This window comes from Notolepis coatsorum, assembly GCF_963971535.1.
Source record: "Notolepis coatsorum genome assembly, chromosome: 19".
NCBI lineage: Eukaryota > Metazoa > Chordata > Actinopteri > Aulopiformes > Paralepididae > Notolepis > Notolepis coatsorum.
In genome coordinates, this window is record NC_140183.1 from 84,038,949 (window position 1) to 84,050,933 (window position 11,985).

Here is an 11,985-nt window from a genome sequence, read left to right on the forward strand (position 1 = left end):
GAAATACCATGATACCTTTTTGTAAGGGAAAGCTCAGTCGCGGAGTTCAACTGAGAAGGGTTCAGAGAGGCACCACCTACAAAACACGAAGCATCAAACCATCAAAACGAAGCAGGCTATTCTCAGTCTTCGCTCCACATTGGTGGAACAAACTCCCCACCACAGTCAGGACAGCTGAGACGTGCATGGCCAATTTTCCGCCGTTGACTAAAAACACACATCTTCAAACTGAAATATATCTGAAATAATATCTGGGGGGAAAGAATACTAACCCTCTAACCTTTTTATTATTATGTACCCTGACACTATGCTACTCTTCTTATACTACTACCTATCTTGCTAATATGTCTATACTATGCACTCAGAGTGTAACTCTCAAGCTCTATATTATTTAACGAACAACGCCACTGACCCTTAGCTGCCCTCCCAGTGACATGTTGTTCACAATCTGTAGGTCGCTTTGGATAAAAGCCTCAGCTAAATGACAAAATTGGAAATTGGAAAACACTACAGAGCAAGAGTCGCTGTCGTGTCTTCAGCCGGTCCAAAATGCTGCTGCTCTGCTGTTGACAGGGCCACGCAAAACGGGAGCACATCACTCCTGTCCTCGCCTCCCTTCATTGGCTGCCTGTGTCTCTAGGATACATTTTAAAGATCCTGTTATTTGCTTTTAAAGCAATGAATGGTCGTCTGGCCCCACCCTACCTCACAGAGATCCTGCACCCCTACACCCCATTACGGTCTCTGATGTCTGTTTACCAGTCCCTCCTTGTTTTCCCCAAATCCAGGCTAAAGAACAGGGGGGGGGGGGACTGTGCGTTTGCGGTTATAGCCCCCAAACTCTGGAACGAGTTGCCTCCCCCAACGCTCCCAATGTTTAAATCCAATCTAAAAATACATCTGTTCTCCCTAGCATTAAGAGAAATTATAGTCTGCTGCCGTAATCTGTTTGTAGTTCTGTGTGCATTGTATTGTGATTAGTCTATGTGTTTTTTTTACTGTATTGATTGATTGTGAAGCACTTTGGTCAACTTTGTTGTTTTTAAACGTGCTATATAAATAAAGTTGGATTGGATTGGAAGAGCCACAGGACTCCTGATAAAACACTACTGAGCACGAGCCACAGGACTCCTGATAAAACACTACTGAGCAAGAGCCACAGGACTCCTGATAAAACACTACTGAGCAAGAGCCACAGGACTCCTGATAAAACACTACTGAGCAAGAGCCACAGGACTCCTGATAAAACACTACTGAGCACGAGCCACAGGACCAGGGGCGTAGCTGGGGGGGGGGGGGGTAGCTTAGGATGATTCCAAGGGCCCAGCACTGGGGGGGGGCCCAAAAAATATTTTTTCTTTTTTTTTACTAGACATCACTCAGGTGTATTATTGATGCTCTCATTGATACTATGTTTGTTTCTGAAGTGTGTGTGTGTGTGTGTGTGTGTGTGTGTGTGTGTGTGTGTGTGTGTGTGTGTGTGTGTGTGTGTGTGTGTGTGTGTGTGTGTGTGTGTGTGTGTGTGTGTGTGTGTGTGTGTGTGTGAGATATATAGAGAGAGAGGGGGGGCTTTGGTAGACTATTGCATTGGTCCATTCATTGAAGATGAACGCAATGCGACATCCTTTACTAGGCTCACTCACCAACAGTGCAGGTGCTGAACTGCTGATCCGAATGTATAGGTAAAAACCATATTATGCGTTATCATCAATAAAAAAATGGCCAAAAAAATTCCCGCTTACGCACGCTCGCATTCACTGGGGGCCTACAAATAGATTCTTTCATGGGGCCCAGAATCTGGAGCTACACCCCTGCACAGGACTCCTGATAAAACACTACTGAGCACGAGCCACAGGACTCCTGATAAAACACTGAGCACAAGCCACAGGACTCCTGATAAAACACTACTGAGCAAGAGCCACAGGACTCCTGATAAAACACTACTGAGCAAGAGCCACAGGACTCCTGATAAAACTCTACTGAGCACGAGCCACAGGACTCCTGATAAAACACTACTGAGCACGAGCCACAGGACTCCTGATAAAACACTACTGAGCAAGAGCCACAGGACTCCTGATAAAACACTACTGAGCACGAGCCACAGGACTCCTGATAAAACACTACTGAGCAAGAGCCACAGTACCCCTGATAAAACACTACTGAGCAAGAGCCACAGTACCCCTGATAAAACACTCAAAAGAAAAACGAAGGAACAGTGAAATAAGAACAATCTTTTATTGGTGTTTTCTGGGAAAATCTCGACTACATCCAAATAGCCAGCACTAAGTGGGCTGGGAACCATGGACACCATAGACGCAGCAGGATAGCTTGTAGTTCAATTAAGAGTCACTAGAAAGAGTTATCAACCACTGTGAGGATATTAGAGACTACATCCTGGTTGGGAGAGCGAACAATCACTGATTGAGGTGAAAACGAGACTTGAAAGAAACCACCAGGAAACATGTAGATAGTGTGCATAGTCCGTACACAGCTAGAAAAACCAAGAAAATAAAGTTCATAATCACTGGTAAAATAAGTCTTGTTTACGACCCTCGTTTTCAAGGTATGAGATGAACCGGCAAAAAAGTTTTAGTGGAATCTATGGTCAACAAAGAAACCAAGATGGCCGCGCTCTGGGGGGAAAACAGACGAGTTCGGTGTTGTTGTTTTGTCCATAGGAGTGCGGGGTCTGGAGGCGTTGGGTGCAGGATGCAGATGGAGGAGTGAGGGTTTTACTCCAGTCTGAATAGTCTCTCCAAAGGAAACGCTCCAGATCAATGATGCTTCACGATGCAACAAGACCGTGTTCATCCCAAGAAAGAAAAATCATTCACTAATATAGAACAGCGACGATAAAGAGGGATAACAATCATCATAATTATAACAATAATAATAGTAGTAATGGTAGCTATGCAACATGGTCATTATTGGGGATAGAAAAAGCACACTATCTCTCTGGTTCAGCCAGGCCCTCAACCCCCAGGGGTACATATAGGGTAGTGTACCATGCCACTGTACTGGTGATGAGGGTACACACATAAAAGACACTGCAAACAGAAAGGACTGTAGTACTGAAAAGGAAACAGGAAGTATCGACAAACTTCGTGAATCAACATAGGAAAAATTTTGGCTTTTATTCATCCCAGAAATCTGAGAAATTAACACCATTCCAATCAATGGGGAGTAATAGGCCCATGTCCTGGAATTCACCTGCATAAACGCATTCATACACTCATCGCACATTCACACTTCTCATATACCTCTGTCAAATACACACACCGGTATATCCAATATAGACAATATTTTTCTCTTTCTAACCATAAACAATAATGCTAATTTAAGTTATTGATATATTACAGTAAATCAATGTGCTTTTTTTCTCTCCTTGGGGTCTTGATGAGACTATCTAAGAGTATGTTACACCACTGATCTGGGCACAGTCTACAAGAGACAGACGGGACAACATGCCGTGGGAAGAGTTTGCGTGCAACTGCTAGGGGATCAGTTTGAAAGTGAGGGCAGCTGAGAAAAAGATCGATTGGATACAGAAACAGAGGAAGGATGGTGACATAACAATTTGAAGAGAAGATCAAAGGGGGGCCTCTGTTACCCGGGGCAACACAACCCGCTTTCCCCAGCTTAGGTAAGATATTATACACCAGATGAGGCCAAAGCACTCACAGGGAACAGAGAGAAAGAGAGAGAGATATGAGTGTATACTCAACAAGTATACGCCAGTCTCGTAAAATGTATCTTAAGCCCCTCCTTAAAATTGGTCTAATAATATCTATGTGACAAATGGTAGGGTATGATAAACAAGGAACTTTAGTGGCCAGTCAATTATATAGGGTGATGTGTTTCTCGTGTGTATATAATACGCATGAGACTGGTATTTCTTTGTACACACATGCACAAGACAAGTGTTGAGGGTAGTGCTGTACTGTATTTATAGTGTCTCTCTTTCTTTCTCTCTCTCTCTCTCTCTCTCTCTCTCTCTCTCTCTCTCTCTCTCTCTCTCTCTCTCTCTCTCTCTCTCTCTCTCTCTCTCTCTCAGCATGCCCATTCCCAGTGACAGGAACCAAGAAAACAAAATAATAATTAGGTGTTCGAGTAAAATCCACAGAAATGTTGAACTATACAGTTTTAAAATCATTTTGCTCTCTATTTTACAATGAAACTTCTCCTCTCCCAGCACCCTGTTCCTGCGTCCTGACTGTAAATCATGTCTACAAATACCCACCTATGGCTTATCGCCTCTACAGCATCGCCTCGCGACTCGTCTAACATTAGAAAGATATTTTTTCCATAGCGTTCCATGTCTCTATGTCCCAGTCGAGTAGAAAATATACAAAAATTATTCTCCAAATTTGCTCTCCCGCTAAATTCTTTTTTCTTCAGTATTATAAAAATATACAATTCTCCAATATCAAAATCCTTAAAAGTTACATCTTTCCTCCCCTACTGATTCATCTTTCCGTCCGTTCCCCTTTCAGGCCACTCCGACACGTCATCGACACAAGACACCTGAGCTTCAATATAATATACTGTATATAACCCTTCTCCTTGTTTCATACATTCATCATCATCATCAATATAAACATCATCATCATCATCATCGCATTCTGTCCATCGTGCCACTGTCAGAACGACAGTCCTTGACAAATCAATCCAGCTTATTCCGCCAGCTCTCTCCTGCTCCTCCTCCTCTTCATCACTGGTCAGCGAGACGGTTCTCGTATTTGCTAAGAATGTTGCGACAGCGGCCGAGTTCCTTGCGCATCTCGGCCACTTCCTGTCGGAGGTTGGCATTCTCCCGCTCCAGGAATGCGGCGCGCACCGAGATCTGGTTCTCTTTGAGACGCCGTGCGTCTCTGGAGCGCTTTGCTGCCTCGTTGTTTTTACACCTCCTGGACCAGTACTTCTCGTCCTGATAGAGAGAGAGAGAGAAAGGGGATGTTGTTAATTCATAGGCTGGCTAGGAATGGAGACATCTCTTTGACTGAATGACAAAAGGACTAACTTTAGACGAGACGTAGGCTATATATGTAAAGGTTTTTAAACTGTTGTATTTTTCCAACTGCAAAAGGTTTGTTTATGCTGGTAATGCAATAAATACTTGAGTAAAGCAGACATATATTCTAGGTTAAGAAAGTTCCAGAAAGCTTTTTCTTTCCATCTACAATTCAACGTAGAGTATTGATTGATTGATTTAAAATTGTATTAACAGATTGCAGAATGGGTACAATAAAGTACGGCTCAATACATACAATTGTTAAGGGGATGCAGACCAGAGAAAGACTTTCGTCTTGTTTGCATCAGGGTCCCCCATTTTCAATTCATAACATTTATGACATACATGACATACAGATATACAGTACTGTTTATTTACAGACAGAGTTTTTAAAAGAGAATATATACATTTGAGGGGGAGGAAACTGTACATTGGGGGGGGTGAACAACATACCACTGAATGTGAACATTTATAGCGTAGTAATAATCCAGATTGGGGCTTTAAAAGATCATGTCTATCCTTGGTGTGCTGACAATGAAATAAAGCGCTCGGGTGAGATATTCATGTCTTTATGTAGGGCATGAGAAACTGGCACTGGGAGAACATTATATCAAAAAGCAGCCATATCACTATTGGGGATGTTGTGCGAGTGTTTCATACGGGAGATAATGACATCAGTTATAAACCGCTAACCACAGATGTTTCACCCTAACTTCTGTGTGTCATTATCTATCCCTGCTCCAAAACGACTGCCTCCGTAATGATTTCATTCAAGTAAAGGGTGCTGACCTTCAAGTCATCAGGAACCAGCATCTTGCGAGCCTTCTTGATCATCGGCTGTGGTTTGAGCTCATCCTCCGAGAAGCGGTGCCTCCTGGGGTCGAAGGCGTCCTGACCGGGGATGCTGGACAGGGCCACGTCTGAGGGGTCCATGTCCATGTCAAAGACGCCCATCCCGTCGGGCCCACTGCCCGTGGGCGTGAGCAGGGGTGGGCAGGGGGACGAGGAGGGGGAGGAGGAGGAGGAGGAGGAGGAGGAAGAGCCCGGCGACTCACATGAGTCATTCATACTTGTCTGACTCCCTGCAAGGAAAAGAAAAGATGTTGTCAGTGACTTTTTCTCAGGATTGATTTCTTGTGAAACAGAGTGCAGGTGTGACACCGCCGGGTACACAAGGAGCTGGTGACAGCGGGGCAGCATAGACGGCCTTACAGATCAACCTGTCGTAGTGTGTCGTGGCCACCAGATGGCAGTAGAGAGCTACTTTCTGTTAGTGTAAAAACAACAAACCACTCTCCCTATCCCTGCCATGATTTCAATGAATTCGAGAGGCAAACCATCATGCTTCCTGGACAGGAACTAAGTCCTTGAAGGGAAACGTAAGAGCTCACAGGTTCCGCAATTTTGTCCATGGTTAAACAGAGAGGTTCTACATGAGGTTCTCAGAACTACATTTTGGAACAGTTCAGGAGGGGCTACCAAGAGTTCCAGGAACACTGGGACGGAACTAGCACTCATTGTGACTGGTCAACAAATGTGTCGCCACATCCGTAAACACTAGGGGTGAAAGTTCATCACGCCATTTTTTTTTTTAAATCCCAATGAAATATCTCATATTCACAAAAGAGTGAGAAATAACAAAAAACACGATTATAGGTACAACAAGAGCCTCTTCCATGTTTGCTTACTGCGTCGCGTGCCAAGCAGCGTAGGCAGACACAACCGCCGCTTTATGCCGGCGCTTCCCACCAACCTTTGCGGTTCTTGGATTTAAGAGAAACAAGAACCCATCTCAGAACTTTCAGAGGTTCTGAAAGGTTCCTTTGTAGAAAGTTCCCCGTGTTCCTTTGACAATGGAAACGCAGCAGTGGTAAAAAACAACAAGCTCAGATGATGAAAAACAGTGGATTTTCCAAAGCAGCCAGAGCTTAGCCTCACAGATAATTAGCTGAAGCGTGTTCTGAACATCAAGTACCCTTTCTGTTCTGGCAATAGATAATTTAGACTACAGTTATCAACATGCCCAAACCACGGAATAGCACTACATATATCCAGCACTGTGAGCCTATAGAGAAATCTAAAAGGGGAAATGTTATGTAACCTTCCACTCCTCCCCTTAAAACCAGTTCTTCTGAGTGGGGCCTGTGGAGGGCTACACCTCACCCCACCCCCTTCAGGGCCTAATGCACCTAACAGCTTAGCTTTCCTGCCCTGTCACAAAGAACACATGTACCCCTGCACTGTTCATTTTCATTCACACTCAACACAATCAGCACCTTGGCTATTCTATATAGATGCTGAATACAACCAATATGAATGTGATCCATAATACTAAGCTGCTGAATATTATACAAGCTCAAAACTGTGTTGTGCAAAACAGGGGGAATATGGTGAAACTCAAGTCTGTCCTGGCCGTTATTCTGTGATGCCATACCAACGTATATAGCTCTATCAAGAATGAATATGAAAAGATGGAGATGTTTAGAAATGCTAATACAGCAATAGGACAAACCATGTTTCTGTGTAAAAGGCCAAACAAACCATTTTATAATTTCAATATATTCAATATACCATTTAATAAAGTTCACAAAGTCAGTCTCCTATAGATTGTCATGGTTCCCAGGTTTCTCTTTATAAATATATTATTATAAACAAGGACTGATGGCTGAAGGAAAAGATATGCTAATAAGATAAGACTTTTCAAACAAGACAGTTAATGTGTTTTTTAAATAATAATAATAATAATAATAATAATAATAATAATAATAATAATAATAATAATAATAATAATAATAATAATAATAATAATAATAATAATAATAATAATAATAATAATAATAATAATAATAATAATACGTCTTTACACTTATTTCCCAATTTCATAAGAAGAGATTGTAATGTATGTTGCATGTAGGCTTTTATCATGTGATAGAAATACAAAGGCGCCTTATTGTAGCTAATACAATAGCATAGCAATAGCAATAACATGAAGGCTATAAGGTGAATGGGGTTACTCTACTATTGACATTCCATATCTCATTATCCTCCGTCTATCTATGTACTAAATCTCTCTTCGGCAATCAGACATTCCATCTCAAGTCCACCATCGGCAGCACTGGGAACCTCTTCATCTCCCTCCCTCTCTCTCTCCCCCCTCCCTCCCTCTCCCTCCCTCCCTCCCTCCCTCTCTCCCCCCTCCCTCCCTCTCCCTCCCTCCCTCTCCGCCTCTCAGCTCCTCCCCTGTCTCTGCTGGCCCTGCCTCTAGTTCTCTCACTCCAGTACTCAATGCCTCCGCACGTGAACCGACGCGTGCACATGGCTGTAGCGTGTGAGGTGGGGAGAGATTTAAAGACACGCAATCACAAACACTCCACACACCTCTCTTCCCTCCCTGAGTACAATGTGGCCTCAACTGCACATGAATAATTACCTGGAAGTGAACATTGATTGTACTCGTAGCATGTGTTCATAGATAACGTACCAAACTAAGCCAAACCTCTTTTGGTCACAGTTATGAGGCTGAATCCTCAAGAATAAAATATATCTGGTCGTCGTCCTGTTTACTTTCTCTTTATTCCACCAGGCAGACGAGCGGAGACAATCTATTTTTAACCATGCGTCCAGATACGCTATGAAGAATAAATTCCGGCCGTCGTCAACCAAACATTCCTAACCATTCTCTCTTCTCTGCAAAGTTGAACTTGCATGGAGGGCTCTATGACTTTATCTACTCTCTTCCATTTGACTCCACGGAGGTAGGGGGGGGGGAAATGCTTGGTCACCAGCGCTTTGCTTTTATCATGAGCTCAAAGGCGAGAGTTAAAACGCTGATTCACCCATAGGCACATCCCTGGGAACCCAAGATAACCTTGCTTGTTTGTCAGCCATTATGAAACGCAGGACTCCTAACCTTATATTGGAGACAGGGGACAAATTGGCTCCAGCGCTATCTTAACGGTCTGCAGAGCACTCTTTCAGGATATTACATTGCATGGGGAGATATGGATTCCACCTGAGGAACACCATATCAGCAGTGGTCCTAGCCTCCTAGTCTTTGATTCTACTGTCCCTCTCCATCCAATCCAGGCTCAACCTGCTCCCTCCCTGCCAGGTGAACTCACCGTGTATACAGTCCAAGCCTCCCGGCAGGCCCTGCGGCTGTGCCACCTCCAAACCGATGAGCGAAGGCGACGACGAGGGCGAGGAGGACGCCGAGGAGCATGGCGGCGGTGATGACGGCGGGCACTGGGAGCTCTGGTTGGGGATGGCGGACTGGGAGCTCTGGGAGGGGATCTGGGCCGAGCTGGAGCTGTTGTTGTTGTGCATGCTGCCCATGCCATTCTCTGTCAGAAACTCTTCCAAGTCCATGTATTGTAGCTGGAACAGACCCCCGTCTGCCGGCAGGGTCCGCTCCCACAGCAGGGGCCCGAGGAACTGGTTGAAGCCACCGTTTCCATTCCCACCGCCGCCGCCACCGCCGCCGCCACCTGCACAACCACTACTGCTGTTGCTGCCCACTCCGCTACTGCTCCTCACGGAGGAGCACACCCCCACAGAATCTTCATCCACGTCCATAGTTCTGTCTTTGTCTGGTGGAGAAAGAGAGGGAGAGAAAGAGAGAGAGTATTAATATGAATCTATGACGATGGATGATCCATGGATGAGAATGGCAGGGAGTTATCCCTGTCACCTTAACAGTGTCCGGAACATATCAAAGGTTTTGTTTGCCAAAAGATTCGTTTGAGGCTATTTTGGTTGATGTCCTTTGGCAAGTTATTATTACTATCATCCACTTTGCAAGAATTGTACAGGACTGGATGGGATGACTGTTGTACCATCACATGTACTGGTGCAGGCTCTCTCTCACACACACACACACACACACACACACACACAAACACATGCACAGATGGACCAGATGGTAGTTGAATTGCAGCAGTGAGCAGGAGCGGAAAACAATTTGTTGTTATAACACGTTCGTAAGCCTCTAACAGACAAATCAACCTTATAAACCTTATTATCTTTGGTACAGCTGGCAGCCATAACACAGGCCTTGTTGGTGCTCCATAGCTTTACAGCTCTACCAAAACATGCTATCATGAATGATGTATTCTAATTCAAAGTGGTAGTAGAGTGGTATGTAGTCAGGGGGTCATGCTAGGAGTTTATCACAAAATTATCAAATACCACTTCAAGCTTATAATGGTGCACCATATTATCTGACATTGGAATAGAAAAATGATTCAGTGAAACATTTGCCTTGTAATGTCATGTTGCTCTTATGAAGATGCCAGAGGATGGCATGAAGTGGCTGACAATGGAGCTAAGACCGGATATTGGTCTGATATTGGACTGATATTGGTCTGATATTGGACTGATATTGGTCTGATATTGGACTGATATTGGTCTGATATTGGACTGATATTGGTCTGATATTGGACTGATATTGGACTGATATTGGACTGATATTGGACTGATATTGGACTGATATTGGACTGATATTGGACTGCTCAGGTGAAAGCTGTGTCTCCCATACAATAACGACTGTTGAGTGACATTTCAACAAGTCAGGGTTATACTGCTATACTAACATCAACAATATGACTTTCTGTAGTGTAGTATCATAAGGCAGTGGAGTGCAATGTATCCACTTTGCTCATGTTTTTTTTTTTCATATCAAAGTGACAATAAGGTCCGAAGACAGTAAAAGTTCTCACCTTTGACATCCGAAGAAGAGTTTTTTAAGCGCTGCTCTCCCTTCATCGGGTGCTGCAGCAGGGATTTTAGACTGGCCATAGAGGTTAGGTGTCCTGCTGTAAGGGATCCTCCAGACTGGGTGCAATTCCCAAACTGTGGGCTTGCTCCCGCTGGGAGGTCGGGGGTCAGGAGCTGAGAGAGCTGCCTGGACATCCTTGACAAGATGGGGTCGAACCGAACGACGATACCTTGGATGCTGGTGGGGGTCGAGAAAAAACTGTCCGGATCACCTACGAAAAGACAAGCATGTTGACTGTGTGAGTACGTGCGTGCGTGAGAGATAGAGAGATATAGAGAGAGAGAGCTCAGCAGTGCAAATACAGTGTCACTGTATATATAATTGTATTGCAACAAGTATACTGGTAGTTAAGCTGGTTCTCTTGAAAACTGAATCAAAATAAGGTAACATTATTATTATTATTATTATTATTATTATTATTATTATTATTATTATTATTATTATTATTATTATTATTATTTTGAAAACTGAAGAAAAATACGGTAAGAACACGTTGAACCCTTACCTTTCGTGGTCAATTAAGTTTGCTCAATTCCATGCAGAATCATTGTCATCGAGTATTCCAATACAGTAGGATATTATATTAATTCCTCTTAGTGGATCAAGTTGTTTCTTCGTAGGAACAGTCTAAATATGAACGATGTCCATGATAAGTACAAAAGAAGACAAACATGAAATCCGCTCAGTTGCACGGTCAATCAAAAATCTTTGCAATTAAAAAAAAAGTTGCAATAAAATCCTGAGTTTATCGTCCACTATTCAGCACGAAACCAAAAGTGTAGCAAATAAAGCAATGTTCTCTTGCAAAACACTAAATGAAAACAAAGTGTACGAAAAAAAAATAAAACTGCTGCGACGAAAACTGTGGCTGTGTACAGTCCGATTGGTCAGATGACAAGTTGTATTGCTTTTTCCCCTTCTCTCCTGTCGCGCTCCGGCGTTCTCTCTCTCTCTGTGAGGGGAGGGGGGTCTTTCCTCTCTCCCTGTGCGCACTTTTCTGCATCCGATGCACACAGTCACGGGCACGGGCTCGGGCACGGGCACGGGCACGGGCCGCGCGACGGCTGTCCTCTCAGCTGGAACGAACACGGGCAGTTCACGTGACGTCACATCTCATAGGGCAAGACGCGAGGGGGTGATTTTTTTTCAGTAGCCTATGTTTGCGAAGACGCTCTCTGATTGGCTAGTCGCGTACAGC

At 43.9% G+C, this 11,985-nt stretch overlaps 1 protein-coding gene across 1 annotated transcript; it reads right to left on the minus strand.

Annotated features, from left to right (window-relative positions):
* Window positions 1-3,956: 3,956 nt before the first annotated feature.
* dbpb (D site albumin promoter binding protein b) lies at window positions 3,957-11,735 on the minus strand. Its single transcript, XM_084335800.1, has 5 exons — window positions 11,293-11,735; window positions 10,729-10,998; window positions 9,133-9,600; window positions 5,801-6,093; window positions 3,957-4,927 (listed from the first exon to the last, which is right to left on the minus strand). Exons 2-5 carry the CDS (start codon window positions 10,919-10,921, stop codon window positions 4,712-4,714), a joined length of 1,170 nt encoding a protein of 389 aa, XP_084191926.1. The 5' UTR covers window positions 10,922-10,998; window positions 11,293-11,735; the 3' UTR covers window positions 3,957-4,711.
* Between the last annotated feature and the right edge of the window lie 250 nt (window positions 11,736-11,985).